At 38.8% G+C, this 17,628-nt stretch overlaps 1 protein-coding gene across 1 annotated transcript; it reads right to left on the bottom strand.

The window, feature by feature from the left end:
- Positions 1–153: 153 nt before the first annotated feature.
- Positions 154–14,799, bottom strand: LOC147166726 (ubiquitin-conjugating enzyme E2 variant 2-like). Its single transcript, XM_086086597.1, has 4 exons — positions 14,716–14,799; positions 10,932–11,080; positions 3,135–3,260; positions 154–1,468 (listed from the first exon to the last, which is right to left on the bottom strand). Exons 1-4 carry the CDS (start codon positions 14,735–14,737, stop codon positions 1,325–1,327), a joined length of 441 nt encoding a protein of 146 aa, XP_085942723.1. The 5' UTR covers positions 14,738–14,799; the 3' UTR covers positions 154–1,324.
- Between the last annotated feature and the right edge of the window lie 2,829 nt (positions 14,800–17,628).

The raw sequence follows: 17,628 nt of genomic DNA, 5'->3' as shown, positions 1-17,628 counted from the left end.
ATACCATGCTTAGACTAATGGGGCTTCATAGAACATATTGTAATAAAAAGTTTTGGGTTGACTTCCCCTTTAAAGAATTCTGAGTTTTGTTAAGACTTTGGTTGTTAAACACTTAACTCAGTATGGTTAAACCTTGTGACCATAAAGATGGGAGACAGAAAATAAAATGCTTTATTTAACTTTTTGTTTTTTTTAAAACCATGTGAATGATGCGTTTTCTTTGAGTTCATAGCATTTGCAGTCTGGTTATGGCCTTGGAAAATCACAGTACACAAAGTGCAAAAGTAACATTTAATTCAAATAAAAACCATGCAACAGGTCCCCATCACCCTGATTGAATTCTCCTGTTATAAAATAAACATCCAAAGCCATACATTGCTCATGGGCACTCACTACATGAGATAAAGTTGACTACTTCAGGATGCACACGCAGGTAAGAAACCAAAACACGAATCCCCAAAAATAACAATAAAATGTAAAGGAAAAAAATCAGCACAAGCCACTGTGAAGTGGCGATCAGGACAAGTTCCAGACACATACTCGGTTCTCTGCAGAGGTCTCCGGACCCAACCCTCTCCCGTCCTACAGGTTGCTCAAAATTAGTCACCACCAAAAAGCATTATGACCCAGAAATCTTCCAACATGAGTGATGAGCTTGCCGAGCTTTTGTTTATACACAACTTGGTGAAATGTCCCCTTGTAATATGCTCTTCAACCAGACATGCTTCTTCTTAAAAGAATGACCGACTAATTCACATCTTTGGGATTGCAGGAAGTTGGGATCTCATTCAAGATTAAAATATCCTATACGTCTACGTTTTAACTGGGAAATTTGAGTCTCAATCAGACAAACAGCAAAATAGTGTGGTTACTTAAAAAACAAAAAACAAAACAAAAACAAAAACAAAAACTTGGAATGGTCTGAAAACACTTGGATTTGTTCATCCCCATTATTGAGCGCCATGATTTAAATCCCTCACTGGTGGAACCATATAACAGTTTTACTCATGAAGAATTTAGCATTCCAACAAATAATCAGTATGCACATTAACAGGCCAAAAAACAAACAACCCAATACACAGTATTTTTGAGATTGCAACGTCTTCTTTGTGGACCAAAACGGGTGAGGAAGACACCGGTCTGTGATTCCTGCTGTCCAATGGGATGTTTCAGATGAATTAAGTGGTCGTCTGGGATCTTGGACAAAATTACAACTGTGTAGCCAAGTGGTGTAAGTGGTATAGCCCGTGTTGCGCATGTGGAATGTGATTTGCCTGTGTATTTGTGTATATGTAGATGACAGGAAGGGGTAGGGAAAGATGCATCAGTTGTACGTTTGGCCCTCAGGTGGCTGGGAAAGCTTGTAGTTATCTTTCATTGTCATTTGTTGTTTGAGCTCCGTGAGCACCTTACGCAATGTGTAAGTGTTTTTCCATCTGCTCAGGCAGGGCAGTGTCTTTGTGTCCACCTGCAAAGAAAAAAAAACACCGCAATTTAAGGATATGTTAGGTATAAGCCACTATAAACCCGAGAGGAAGGCAACATTCACATATAATAATCAGAAAGTTTGCTCAAAAAGACAAGAGATCCAACTCAATCTCTTCACTTCAAGGAGTGTGTTCACCACTTGCATCTGGAGTGCAAAATTGGGACATATGCAAATGAATTATGTATGAAATCGCCTGATGGTAATATTTTGTGGCAAATCCTTTTGAGGCATTTACTGCAAATCAAACGATGTAACTTTTAATGAGACTTCTGCACCTCTCAGCAGGTATTTTGGCCCGCTCCCCCATACAAACGGCTCCAGTTGTCTTAGATTTGAAGGTTGCTTTCTTCAGACAGAATGCTTCAAGCTCCATCCTCAGATGTTCCATAGGATTTAGAACAGGTCTCATATAGAAGGCCATTTTATAATTGTCCATTACTTTGCTTTTATGCTGGGCGTTTCCATATACAGGTGCTCGTCCAAAAAATAGAATATCGTCGAAAAGTTGAATAATTTCCATAATTCTATTCAAAAAGTCAAACTTTTATAGATTTTAGTTTCAGCGCCCACAATTTAAGTGATTTTAAGTATTTATTTGTTTATCTTTACATTATTTGGGCTTCCAGCTCATAAAAACCCACGAAAACAGGATTTCCAAAAATTTTAATACTGTGAAGAAATCACCATGCATACTTCACAGTGTTTTCCATGGGGAAAAAAGGATGGTATTTTCAAAACGATATGTCAATCTTCAGTAGTTGGTTGTGAATCCCTTTGCGTTATTCACTGCCTCGATGTGCCGTGGCATTGCCTGGGGCTCCTGGAAGCCCAGGATTTCTTGATGCTTGCTGTCTTTGTTTTTTGGTCTGGTGGCCCTCATTTTCCTCTTGATAATACTGTATTTTGGCCCTCATCTTCCTCTTGTAATACAGTACAGGCATTTTTTTCAATTTTGGGGGGAAACATTTTTACTATGGTATTTACTTGTTTAAGTTTCCATTTAACTTTAAGACGTACCGATAACCCTGGGAGCTGAACATTTTGTTAGAAATTTAAAAGGATGGCTATTGTCTAAAAAAAGAAGAAGAAAAACATTTTGAAAAGTCTAAAAAAATTGTTCAATAAACATGCTTCAAGACATTACAACAAAGTCAATATTGGCATTTGTATTTTAAAAACATTTGACGAAAGTTTCTTGTCCTAACGAGAATTTTTTTTCCGTTCAAACGAGAACGTTTCCTAATTATGACTCATTCGTCAAAAATGCTGCAATTAATTGGGGGATAGAGCTGAGCCAAGACGGCTTTCAGCAATGCTACGTCATGGCTTTCCTTGTTGTAGGCAAGTATGGCTGCGTGCATTAGCTGTCATGGCGTCTCGACAAATAGGTTCCACGAGGTATTATAAGATTGCCTTAATACGACCAGTGTGACAAAAAATGCGTTTGGATGTAATTTCTCTTGATAAGCCATATATATTTCTCCTGAGCACTACAAGTACATTTTATTTAAAATAAATTTAAGCGTTAACTCACTGTATTTTTTGTCTTCATACAATTGTATTCTACCATGATATAAACATTAGATTAGCAATCATTTAATTAATACATGACATGCTAGTGTGTTAATGATATCTGCATACTTACAACACCATTTGATGTATGTACTCCAACCATGTTGATCTTGTGCACAAAACGTACATTAGGAGGTTGATCTGGGTATCTGGGTCCACATTCGATTTTCAGACAGTATATTCTGCCTTCATAGACAGTCTAAAAAAAAAGAAGGGATTATTAGCTACGTTAGTAACTTGTGAGTACGCCTATCATGATACATTTCTCTTGATGATAAATTGCCCCCAAAAATATTGCATTACACGATAAGACGTTTTCATATAATTTTTCAACTAATATAATGACAATGAATACACCCTTTTAAAGATAAACTTATTTCTTGAGATTATTTAAAATTGAAATCATGTAAATGAAAAAAAATCATTGTAGATATATCCAAAATAAATAATCAAAACCACCAAAAACAACAAATACAATGGACTATTGGTCTCTGTTAACAAGAACTGCACATGAATAAAAAACACAAAACTGAAATAATAAAGTATAAACTATCTTTAAACAAAATTGCACTTTAATGTGCGTGTTGTGTGTGTGCTCCTCCAACGGGATCCAAGGCGTTCCGAGGCCAGCCACAAGAGAGTGTCCTGGGTCTTCCCTGGGGCCTCCCGCCGCAGGGACATGCACAGAACACCTCTCCAGGGAGGCGTCCAGGAGGCATCCAAACCAGATGCTCGAGCAACCTCAACTGGCTCATCTCCACGCAGAGGTGTAGCGGCTCGACCCTGTGTCCATCCTGGATGACCGAGCTTCTCATCCTTTCTCTAACAGAGAGCCCAGTCACCCTGCGTTAATTTCGCGCGCGTGTCCGGGATCTTATTCTTTCGGTCATGACCCACAGCTCGTGACCATAGGTGAGGGTGGGAACGTAGATTGACCTCTGTAGGAATACAGAGTCCGCATCACTGCAGACGCTGCACCGATCCGCCTGTCGACCGCTGAAGTTGCATTCCGCTTGTCTGGCATATACATACGTATACGTATACATACGTATACATACACATACACATATACATACGTATACATACACATATACATACGCATACGCACGCATACGCACGCATACGCACGCATACGCACGCATACGCATACGCACGCATACGCACGCATACGCACGCATACGCATACGCACGCATACGCATGCATACGCATGCATACGCATACGCACGCATACGCATGCATACGCACGCATACGCATACGCACGCATACGCATGCATACGCACGCATACGCACGCATACGCACGCATACGCATGCATACGCACGCATACGCACGCATACGCATGCATACGCACGCATACGCACGCATACGCACGCATACGCATGCATACGCACGCATACGCATGCATACGCATGCATACGCATGCATACGCATACGCATGCATACGCACGCATACGCACGCATACGCACGCATACGCACGCATACGCATACGCACGCATACGCACGCATACGCACGCATACGCACGCATACGCACGCATACGCACGCATACGTATACATGCGCATGCATACGTATACATACCTATACGTACACGTACACGCATGTACACACACGCACATATATATACGCGCACACGCACGCATATATATATATATATATATATATATATACGCGCACACGCACGCATATATATATATATACGCGCACACGCACTCATATATATATATATACGCGCACACGCACGCGTATATATATATATATATATATACGCGCACACGCACGCGTATATATATATATATATATATATATATGCGCACACGCACGCGTATATATATATATATATATATATATATATATGCGCACACGCACGCGTATATATATATATATATATATATATATATATATATGCGCACACGCACGCGTATATATATATATATATATATATATATATATACGCGTGCGTGTGCGCATATATATATATATATATATATATATATATATATATATATATATATATATATATATATATATATATATATATATATATATATATATATATATATATATGCGCACACGCACGCGTATATATATATATATATATATATATATATATATGCGCACACGCACGCGTATATATATATATATATATATATATATATATATATATGCGCACACGCACGCGTATATATATATATATATATATATATATATATATATGCGCACACGCACGCGTATATATATATATATATATATATATATGCGCACACGCACATATATATATATATATATATATACGCATACGCGCACACGTATATGCATATATATATATATATATATACATGCATCCTGATTTACGAGGTGGCCTGTAGGGCAACAATACTCCAGTAGATAGTGTTTTTTTGAATGTAATCATCACTTAAGTTAGGGCTGTGGAATTAATTGAAATTATGATTTTGATTATTTCCCTCCACAATTACAAAATTTGCATAATCGTACAAAAAAATACTAGCGCTGAAACGAGTCCTCATCTTTCTGCCTCGGATACCTGCAGAGATAGTCATAGTCAAGCTAACGGCAGTATGCATGACAGTAAACCCAATTTAAAAAGAGTATATGTAGATCAATGCAATGTAGCGCTTTTATTTTGAAGTTGTTTCCAGAAGCGTGTCGTCTTTTGCACGTGTCTCCGGGACGCTGGAATGGCAAAAGAGCCACTTGCCTGTATTGTAACCTTTGAATCTCGTATAGCGTTAAGTCCTTTATCTAATCGATTATCTTATAAAATGGTCATATCTTGCTGTGCGGTCGGTTGTACAGATAGACAAAGGAGTAAACCAAATGTTGCTTTTTATCGCATACCTACTAATGAAGACAAAAGACAGATTGATAGCAGCAATCAACAGAAAGGACTGGCAGCCCACAAAGTATTCACGGATTTGCAGCGATCATTTTTTGCGAGGTTAGTAGATAAATGTTGTAATTAGTAGATAAATGTTCCTACATTTTACTAGTAAACATACACTCTAACAAAGATTGTAACAGAGGTGTCGAATTGCGTGTTTCAAATCACATTAACGAGCCAGATAGTTAGCGTCCACTCCAACTGCACGAACACACAGCTTAGTTTTAAAATGTACCTTCTTCAAAACTATAGTGCATTTAACTCTTTGACTGCCAGACGTTTATGCATTGGACTCTGGGTACTCTCCATCGTCCGATCGAATGTCCGCTTGGGCAGAAGTGCTCGGTCGGTTGTGCTCCGCGTTTTCCGGCGTTAGCATCGCTAGCCGGTAAGGCTTTATGACGTGAGAAAAACGGCCGCGTCAACGCTTCCAACTTCGGCGTCAACCTCGGGAGTCACCATCATCATCATAATCAATGTGCATTGGTCGATGCTTTTCGACTACTCTCCATTGTCCGTTTGAATGTCCGCTTGTGCAGAAGTGCTCGGTCGGTTGTGCTGCGCGTTTTCCGGCGTTAGCATCGCTAGCCGGTGAGGCTTTATTACTACGTGATCATAACGGTTGCATCAACGCTTCCAACTTCGGCGTCAAGCTCGGAGTCACCATCATCATCATCGCCGACATGAATGCTCTTTTTAGTATTGATCGATGCTTTCCGTCTTTGAAAAAAATGCTTAAGCGTGAGCTGCTTGCAACCGGTCGCCATTGTTGCTTCATCAGCCATTGTCCCCTCAACACTCTAGCTCCGCCTCACGTCTTCTACTGGCGCCCACCCAATCTTGTCCAAAGAGTCATCGCTGCCATCTCGGGGCCAAAACGAGTCATTATACTAACTAGATCTGCTTGATACTTTCAGCACAGCTGCCCAAGGCTTTCCTCCACTCGTTTCCCCCCAAAAAAACAAAAAAAAACATAGTGAACGTCTTTTAACGTCTTTGGCGCCCCTCCGTAGGTTTTTATTAAACGTTATTTAACGTTTATGGCAGTCAAAGAGTTAATAGTGGGGGATTTCGTCTTTGTGCTTGGAATTTTTCACTCTGAAGCCGGACTCATATTCATGAAATTACTGCATAGCTTGCCACTACGATAGTCATTTGTTCCATGCTAGTAAACATAGTAACATAACATCATTACAGCGTTTCAATATAGAACGGACTGTGTAAAAATAAGTCAGTTAGCATGATAAACAAGTTTTACCTTTGCATTACGAGGTATGTCCCCCGGTGTGAGCGTAGCATCTCATCCCAGAGACTCAGCCAGCGACAAGCTTTTGAATCAGCCCCGGTGTAAGGAAGAGAGACGGCATTGACTACATAATGATATAGGTCGTGCGCTGTGAATTCTGGCAAAGTCGGAGATTTGATTAACTTGGTAAAAACAGCATGCAACAGAAAGTAAGGGCTGTTTTCAAACTAGCGATCTCCAACTTAAGTAAATATCGCACTCTGAGTCCCAACTAAATGTGCAACTTCGACTGACAGGCGAACTTCGAATGAAGTAGTAGATTCCATGGCTCTATGGACAATAGTAACTTTTAATTTGTAAAATAGCAGTCACTAAGTCACTCCGGGTCACGTCTACTTCCATTCAACAATTATTTCTTTCCGCCGTCCGTTATAGGGCAGTCACGTGATCACGTGACGCCGGTGTCAATGGTCAATAAGGGCTGATGACATGCTCGTCTATTAAGAGTTTGTGAACAACGGCAATATAAATTCCTAAAACTGTTGCGAACTTGCGACAGACATCAGTAACACAAAGTCCTGAAGTCACGTTCAAGCTCCAGTTAAGATTGCTAAAACAGAATTATGCTGACATTGTTTTGTATGGCGCCTGTTGCCAGCGTTTAGCGGCGACTGCTGGCTACCAGCGAGCTACCAGCACCAAGCAGCAAGCTAGCCGCGCTGGCTAGCAGCGTTAAAGTGCTCCAGCCGTCTGATTACTCTTCAAAGGCGTAAATACTACAGCCCGTAGACAGCTGATTGCTCATTGTTTGTTTTAGATAAAACACTGTGATTGTTATTTTTTCTTCTTTTTGGGGGGTTCTTCATTGTCCCCCTAATTTCTGAACACACTACTATCTGTTTCTTATTAGGACATTACTCTGACCGCAAACGCCCCAAATTCAGCTATCATTGAGTACATGCTACAAGTTGGAGTCTTCAGGAAGATTTTATGAAAATTCTGAGCTAGAGTTACAAATTCCGACAGATTCTGTGTACCTTAAACGCATCAGTAGTTGGAGCAGAAGCTCCATGCCCCGTACCAATGGAAGAGGAACGTTAGTTTTACCAGAGATTTTTGCCACGGCAAAAGTGGATGGGAAGGATCGTCTTTATGAAACTGAGGGGGACATCTTCCCTGCGTCCTCAGAACCAACCACGCCCAAATGTCAGACTTCATTGTAGTTGCGAGGCTGATTACAACTTGTGTCACTACATTTCAATTGAAGTTAGGCTAGCACGCAGCATGCTCTGTGATCATGTCTACAAGATCTATCAAATAGAGGCAGTTTTGGTTGAGTTTTCTGCATTCTATGACCTTGGCTTTTGTTTACTGGGAGTGAGACTACGTAAATACAAACGGAGAGACCAACTTACCGACCGCAGGTGTAGTGACGAGCGACCTGGCAAAATGGGGCGCGTCTCGTAGTATGACGTCATTCAAGGATAACAAAATAATAATTTGTGTATGTAAATTATGTTGGTGAATTTTTGTTTTGAAAGGCAACAAAACTACTTTCACAAACAAAAAAAACAAAAAAGGAAAATAGATAAATAAATAAATGGACAAGGGGCACTTTGGGCATCAGTGCCAAAAGGGCACCCCCCACCCCCTACACCCCCACCCCCTCTGCACGTGTCTGGTGAGCACATTGTTAAATACTTCAAGTACAACCAAACTCTGCTATTGGCTGGCAACCAGTTCAGGGTGTGCCCCGCCTACTGCCCGAAGCCAGCTGGGATAGGTTCCAGCGCCCCCACGACCCTTGTGAGGACAAGCGGTTAAGAAAATGGATGGATGGATGGATGGACAACTAAACTCACTTTTTACATGGTTAAATACTTCAATAAAGTACAACCAAACTTAGTTTTGCTCCACTGCCTTTTTAAAGACATACGCTAGCAAAGTGAAAGCATGCTACCATATGTTTTGATCTAGCATATGTTTAATCGTTAAGAAAATGGATGGATGGATGGACAACTAAACTCACTTTTTACATGGTTAAATACTTCAATAAAGTACAACCAAACTCAGTTTTGCTCCACTGCCTTTTTAAAAACATACGCTAGCAAAGTGAAAGCATGCTACCATATGTTTTGATCTAGCATATGTTTAATCGTTAAGAAAATGGATGGATGGATAACTAAACTCACTTTTTACATGGTTAAATACTTCAATAAAGTACAACCAAACTCAGTTTTGCTCCACTGCCTTTTTAAAAACATACGCTAGCAAAGTGAAAGCATGCTACCATATGTTTTGATCTCGCATATGTTTAATCGTGCCTGAATCCAATAGTGCGGTGCGCGCCTTGTGTGTGTTGAATACAGAAATAGCACCCGTAACTGAGACTGCGCCTTTTTATACGGTGCATTATTGTGTGTACCATGTAACTGTACCAAAAGTTTATTTTGTTTTTTTTAAGCATGTCGGTGGTTTGAGGAGGAATTAAATATTAAACATTTGTGCACATTAAAATTATCACCACAAAATTACTTCCTTTGGGTTCTTAGGAAAGATCTGTTCTGAAAGAGAAATCACCAACTTAATTTTAAATAAAGTTTTGAAATGTTTGACCTAGTATCACCGAACAGGCTGGGTCAAATAATTCTGCTATCGGGAAATTCAGGTCTTTAAGGACAATGAAATTGAATGGCCTACTGAATATAACATTTTATGAACTTACATTTTTCTGAAATATTTACATAATTTATCTTTTTTTTTTTTAAGGATGTTTGCATGGACACTACTTTTGAAATGTATTTTAAAATCTCACGTACCCCCATTTAAATGGGTGTCAATTACACTTGGATAGTGCATCAAATTGATGCTTTTATGTATGAAATATGTAAAAAATAATAATAATAATAAAAAATAATCCACATTCTTCCTGACCATCCTGGAGCAGTCGTGTACTTCTCACCTTGTCCACCCATGACCCGCTTTATTAATGCCTGAATGTTACTATTTAAAAATAAAAAGTGTGTATTCTACTGCACTTCAAAATTTGGATTAATTGACCGTAATTCAATTCAAGCATAAAAACAATTCTGTCAAATTAAATTGTTTTGCTTTAACCCATAATACCATCAGCCTCACCTGGAAACATTCATTCATTGTCTTCCATAAATAAACAATAAAAATAAATCCTATAATTGCTGTTAAATGTAATTCTTACTGCAACCTAGGGCTGGGTGATATGGCCAAAAAATTCAATCTCGCTTTTTCCAGACATTCAAGACGATTACGATTTTTATTTAATAAACCCAACAAACATTTATTTAAAGGTTTCATTTATTCAAAAATAATTCCTGCGCAAAATGTTAAGACAACAATAGTGTATACTGATTCTAAATTAGTTTTAACATAAATTTAACATTCAGTTTGTGCTTAAATGCCACAATTAAGTAGTTGGCAGCTATTGTAAACCACCCATCCAGCATTCTCTGCCACTTGTGCAAAATTGCAACTCACAAAAACATTTGAATGTAACAGAACATAAGAACAACATATTTAAATAATCCAGAAGACAAAATTCGATTTCACAATTTAGCAAATTTTCAACGATAGGATTTTTAAAATAATGATGTATTGAAATAATTAGATTTATTGCCCAGCCCTACTGCAACCCAATATAAAGCATGTATGACATACAGTACTCTAAGCGCTAAAGAAATGTCTCACCTTAGGGGGGCCAATGATGGTGGCATTCCAGTGGGTGAGGGTCATGTCGTCGTCGTTGGCAAGGCCCCAACTGACTGTGCCATCTCCGACTCCTTTCTGACCATCGTCCAGTTCTTCCAGCAGCCGGAAATTGCGGGGAACTACGACATCTTCACACACAGAAATATAGGTTGTACTAGTTCAGTATTCATTTAAGGGGTTTTCTGATTCACACAATGATTACCAAATATTAGTCAAACCATAAATGGCAAAGATAAAAAACACATTGGGCATTAGAGATTTAACAATATCCAAATGCCAAAATACAATATAAAAACAATATGAACCAATACGATAATTATTTATCACGATATTGTGGGGAGGTTGGCGTCAGGGCTGAAGTTGACAATTAATCGAAATGTTTCAATTTTGGCTTCTCTCGATCTTAAAAACGAAATCTAAGAAAACCATTCATGTGCAAAACGGCGCGGTACATTTACAAGTTCCCTACATTGTGAAAGTACCCTGAATGCACCATGTTGCTTGTAGCAAGCCCGGAGCGATTCAGTGAGATTCTGCCGTCCCTAAGCAGCATCCTTTAAGCTATTTCATGACAGCCCAGTTGGAGCTAACTGTAAAACTAAACACACAACAAGAAGAATTACATCCACTGTATATTTAAATGCAAAACATGCTTTGTTTTTAAAACATCGCTAGCCTAGCGCTAATGCTAAAATGAATGGAGGATCCCATTCAAACAGGAAATTGGCATCTACTTTGGGAGTGTTATTTCTTCAAATAACGAATATTCACACAGAAATGCTGTGGAAACACCCACCCACAGGTAAAATAACATTATTCAAAGGCGCATATTCATCCCAATCTGTGGAAAACTAGTTATTTTAATAGAATTCAAATGCAACTTTCTTTTGTTCTCATTGTAACTGTGCACACCATGGTTGCACAGCACCACACTACCCCTAAGTGGTTACAATGTGCAGAAACACCCAGCATTTGCTTTAAATTGCTATTTTAGTGTATACTGTATACTTATTTTCCATTCTTATTAATTTAATTTCTCGCTGACCTTTTAAGTCATATTAAAAGCGGAGTTTTAAAGGATTCTAGAAAATTTCCTTTTCTCAAAATTCCAAGGATACAAATATCCAAGGACCTTTTTTTTGTCATACCGACACACATTTCCACATGACATGGCATAAAATACAATCCCTGAGGTCTCAGGTTAGAGGGTAATGTAATGCTTTGAAAAAAGTTTGAAAATGAAGAATAAAAACGCAAGAGGCATGAATTTCACAAGATAGTTACAAGGTTATTTTATACTTGACAAAAAGAAGAGTGTTCAAGAATAAAGTGTTCAATGTGAAGGGATGAATGGCCGTAAGGCTATGGAATGGATCATAGTTTTGAGTAGTTGTTTCAGAAGTTGAAAAAAAATATTAGGTTTTGAAATCAATGAAAAATCATTTTATTCATCTTGATTTCTATCTCAATTAAAATAATCGTGATTTGTGATTATTTTTTCCATAATCGTCCAGCTCTCATTGGTGTATTAAAACACAGTAATGTAATAAAAACAAAACAAAACAAAAACATGAAAAAAGCACAATATTGTGTTTTTGCACATAATAATAATAACAACATTATATACATGGTGTTAAGTAAAAAAATAAAAATTAAATAATTGTGAGCCTGAACTGTATTCTGGAGAGCGGGGGTGCAGTGCCAGACGTTCTGATTCGTTTGAGGGTCCGCTCACCACGAAGTCGTGCATGTGAATGTGCACACACATATTTTGTAGTCACTTCTACTATTGGTGGAATTACTTGTTATTCCTTTGGTGGATTAAATATTTTTGATTCGCTATGGCGTGGACACATTTAAGCAGGACACACATATAGGGCGGGTCTTGTCCAAAAATATTTTACACCATTAATCCGGCACCGTGCCGGAGTACTGTAAACCCTGGGACTATGTAGTTCACAATGCTGTGTTCGGCTGAAGTGGACGAAATGTTATGTTTTTGGACAGAGATGTGCTACTTTGAATACAGGAAGTCCTTAAGTTAAAAATGAGTTTCATTCCTACGCTGGCGATGTAGCCCGAATTTCCGCACAAGTCGGATTTCACAGCTTAAGTTGAAAATTACGTCAAAATACTCTGTACAGTAATAAATAAAAAATTTAAAACATATTTGCAGCACCCGAAGTTGCTGGAATCAATATTTCGTGTTTCCGCACGGACATTTATTGCTGACGGACTGCAAAGAATCGCTTGGAAACAAACACGGAAATGTGACGCGGGACGCCAGTTGCTGGAGGTAACAACAACACAACTTTAAATAACTTTAAAATGGTGTGATTACTGTGGGAAATGTTAACGAAAAAGAAGGTGCTACGGACGAGGCATGGGCGTCGTAAAGTCGAAACATCATAGGATGAGTACGCCATAACTCAAGGACTCCCTGTATTGTCAGTTATTGTTACATCCCTATAGATGATATTTACATGGGTGCACAGAATGTCAAATATTAACTAACAAAAGAGTTTCCGGAGAGAATTGCAATGGCAAATCAAAAAGATTTCCAACCAAAATAGTCTACCAAAGTGTCAGAATCTGATCATTTTGATTAAGGTAAGAGTTTCGATTTTGAAATTTGTCCAAACACGCCCCTTAGAGCCTGTATTTTCCTTTCCCAGCAGCCCAAAAGTTCAAATTGGTCAAAAATAGCATTACTGTGCATCCCTATTTAATATTTGATATATTGAGTTGTATCCACTTAAATTGATCAATCATTATCTTTTACCACACTTTGAATAGTTTTGGGTTAGTCAGGTTAAATCCTTATGAAGATATAACACCCAGAAAATGTCAAATGTTAAATATTCAGGTAGCTTTTATACTATAAAACAAACACACTCACTCACTCAGGACATGTTAAAAAAAAATGAGGGGAAAAAAGTAACTAGACAGTAGTATATCTTAAAGGCTTAAAAATACAGTCATGTATAAAGGCGCCAAATATAAATTAATCATTACAATTTACCATAGCATAGCATAAATATACAGGGGGCCCAGTGCCGGTTCTGGCAGGGCCACCAGGCTACCACCCAAACAGGTTTAATGTAGAAGTTCCTTAATCTAAAAGCTGGATGTAAATGTCAATAAATGCCATAAATTCCCAAACGGAAATCAGATTTATTCGTTTATGTTAATGAATGCTAAACACGGTTTCGGACTCTGGCGGATCCTCTGGATTTAAAAGTTTGTGCTTGTTTGTGTTTTTCTTGGATAATAAATAGCTTTCACTGTCAAAATAGGCCCTACGACGACTCCGCCAACATTAGTTGTCAAGTTAAAAGAATCTTCGATTGAGTATCAAATGTGTTGAGAAACTAACACTTAATACAAGTGGACTCACTCGACTTACTCTCGTAGCTGTCCATTGCTAACTAAGCAGGGGTACGCTGCTCCATGATATCACGAGAAAATGATGACGACTGTAACTACGTTTAACTGCGTGTACGTTTTAAAAAGCGCGTCATTCTCTAATCTAGCAAACCTCATAATGGCACATAAAGGTTGGCGGCCAGTTTTGCTAGTCGCTAAGCTATCAAGTACCAATGCGGGTAGCATGTCAAGCACAGCTACAAAAGTCCAAAGCACCAAGATCTCATACTTCAGCTTGTTAAACTACCGTGTTGATAAAAGGGATACGTTGAGAAGCGCAACATCATAAAGTAAATAAAAAGATACTGGCTGGGCTATGGGAAAAAAATTTGCTTACTTGATACAGGGGGACACGCCATCTTTGTCACAGGTTCTCGGATACGCGCACGTACGATGTTGAGTACGCTGCGAAGCGCGCGCGTCCGCCCAAAAGGGAGGGGGGGGGGGGGCGTGCACATGAACGGGTTGTTATTCGAGCGCATACCTTTTCACTCTTCCTGTTACACGTGCAGTTCATTATGTATGTATTTTGTAGAAATGGCAGAAATGGAACATTGAAACGATCAAATCATTTGAAACGAGTGATTCACAAAAATAATCGATCATTTGGAACGTTTGAAACATCTCCCCACAGCGACGTCTGGTGGCCAAGTGAAACAGTAGATCAGTGTTGCCATATTTCCAGTAAGGAAACTAACTATTGGCTGGCTATGGCAAGCCCTTTGAGCATTTATTCCATATCCTTGATATCAGACAGTAGTGTTTCCTAACCAGTGCAGTCTTCGTCAGAACTAGGTGGACATAAATAAATAGGTTTTTAGTGAACTAACGCACGCACGCACGCACGCACGCACGCACGCACGCACGCACGCACGCACGCACGCACGCACGCACGCACGCACGCACGCACGCACGCACGCACGCCCTACATATACTCACCCACATACAAAATAATAAAAAAAAAAAAAGAGCAATGAGCAATCAAACTGATTAATCCAGGTGTGTCTGGCCATTGTCGTTGTGGTTACTGAGGTCAGGCACACCTGGATTAATCAGTTTGTCCAATCATGAAAGACAGGAAATGAAGGAGTGGTACTGAGTTCAGGAAGTACCGGTAGTGGATTTGTGCAAAGAGCCCATACTGTGCATTACAGTAACATACCGACAAGCCCCTGCGTTGGCCACCTTCAAAATAAAAGCTACCTGGTTTACAGTTAAAAAAAAAAAAAAACATAAAAAAGTCAAGGTTTGTGGCCAGGACCGGACCAGTTCTACAAGACACTGCACCACCCCAGGTGTTCAACTAAAAGCACTTTGACCAAAATCTGGTGTTGCATTTCAAAATAAAAGTCATTTGAAATGTAGACTATTACTGCTGATTTCAATAAATCATTAAAAATTCAAAGTTTGTTATCCCAGGACTGGACCAGTTCTACAGGACACTACACCAACCCAGGTATCCAACCAAATTTCTTTAATGTGATTTACTGGCGCCTAGTCTAGGATGAACCACAGCACTCGCTCAAAGCAGGTAGGATATACTCCAGCACACCTGCAACCATAAAGAAGTCAAGCTTGTCGAAATGTGATCAGTTAGCAACCAATTCCTGTTAGGATGACATTACATATATGACACAGGTATTTTAAAACATATATATACAGTACAGGCCAAAAGTTTGGACACACCTTCTCACTCAATACGTTTGATTATTTTTCATGACCATATATATTGTAGATTCTCACAACTAACGAACACATGTGGAGTTATGTACTTAAAAAAAAAAAGGTGAAAAGAATAAAATTAACATAAATAAAAAGCCACCCTTTTCTCTGACTACTTTTTTGCACGTTCTTGGCATTCTCTCGATGAGCTTCAAAAGGTAGTCACCTGAAAGGGTTTTTCAATAGTCTTTAAGGAGTTTCCAGAGGTAAGAATGCCAAGAGTATGCAGAAAAGTAACCAGAGCAAAGGATGGCTATTTGAAAGAATATCTAATATAAAACATGTTTTCAGTTATTTCACCCTTCTTTTTTGTTAAGTACATAACTCCACATCAGTTCATACATAGTTTTGATGCCTTCATTGAGAATCTACAAAGTAACCAGTCACGAGAATAAAGAAAATACATATATTCGAACAGAACGTGGCACATCCAAAATTATTCTTACCCTTCTCAAAAATCAATAGAAAAAGCCTTTATTGGCTATTACAACAAATGAAACACATCCTATAGTTGCTGATCAGCTTTTTGCATGACTCAGCTGATATTTTTGCCTATTCATTGTTAGCGATGAGCTCTTCTTATCCTCACACTGATTTTTAGTTCCCTTTACTATTTTTAACTGAATTCAAGTTTGGATTCTATGGGCAAAACGTTAATATTTGAGTCTGCAAACCATTTCTTAACCACTTTGCTGTGTGTTTTGGGATTTTGTCATGCTAAAATGTCCACATATTAAAGAGGGGTTTGAAAAATTATATATACACTACTCACAAAAAGTTAGGGATATTTGTCTTTCAGATTAAATTTATGGAAAATGTAAAAAGTTCACGCTATGATATCAATACATGAATGTAGGACATTTTGAGTGGTTCCCCACACTGGAATCCCTCTCCAAGTAGAACGATGCACTGGTGATTTCCTCATCTCAAACAATTGATTGAAACAAAAGTTAACAATAGTGGGTACCACACAACCAGAAATGTCAACGTCTCAATAATTCATCATGTGCCCTTGAGCATCAATTACAGCTTGACAACGACATCTCATGCTGTTCTCAAGTCGACTCATTGTCTGCTGAGGCATGGCATCCCACTCTAATTGAAGGGCATTGAGGTTTTGGAGTTTCCAGCCTCAATACGGCGACTCTGCTGATCCCACAGCTTTTCAATAGGATTCAGGTCTGGAGAAAGTGCAGGCCATTCCATTTGAGGTACACCAGTCCCAACAGCCGTTCCCTGATGATGCCACCTCCATGAGCTGGAGCAATGTCGTTTGTGAATTTTGCCATTAAGCTCCTTCTCAGAGAACAGCAACTTGTGCAAAAAGTACTGAAACATTTGACAGTTGAACATGTGCATTCAAAAGCATAGGGAAGGTCACATTAAGTTCACCTGTAAAGGTTTTGAATGCATTTTAGGCTTGTCCTGAAATTTTACCCAAAAGCCAAATATCCCAAACTTTTTGTGAGTAGTGTATATAATTTTGTGTAAAACATTATCCAATAGTTTTCTTTTTAATCCACTGTGA

The sequence above is a fragment of the Leptonotus elevatus genome, chromosome 10 (genome assembly GCF_054856555.1).
Source record: "Leptonotus elevatus isolate MCC_2025b chromosome 10, RoL_Lele_1.0, whole genome shotgun sequence".
Lineage (NCBI taxonomy): Eukaryota > Metazoa > Chordata > Actinopteri > Syngnathiformes > Syngnathidae > Leptonotus > Leptonotus elevatus.
Note: the sequence above shows the minus strand (reverse complement) of the source record. Positions and strands in the feature narration are given on the sequence as shown.

Bases quoted from the DNA above. Each gene is read 5' to 3' on its own strand.
- LOC147166726 (XM_086086597.1), bottom strand. From the start codon at position 14,737: ATGGCGTGTCCCCCTGTATCAA. The intron at 11,081-14,715 runs GTAAGCAAATTT...CTGTGTGTGAAG, and splicing joins GGCGTGTCCCCCTGTATCAA to ATGTCGTAGTTCCCCGCAAT. The intron at 1,469-3,134 runs GTAAGTATGCAG...TTTTCTTTGCAG, and splicing joins TACATACATCAAATGGTGTT to GTGGACACAAAGACACTGCC.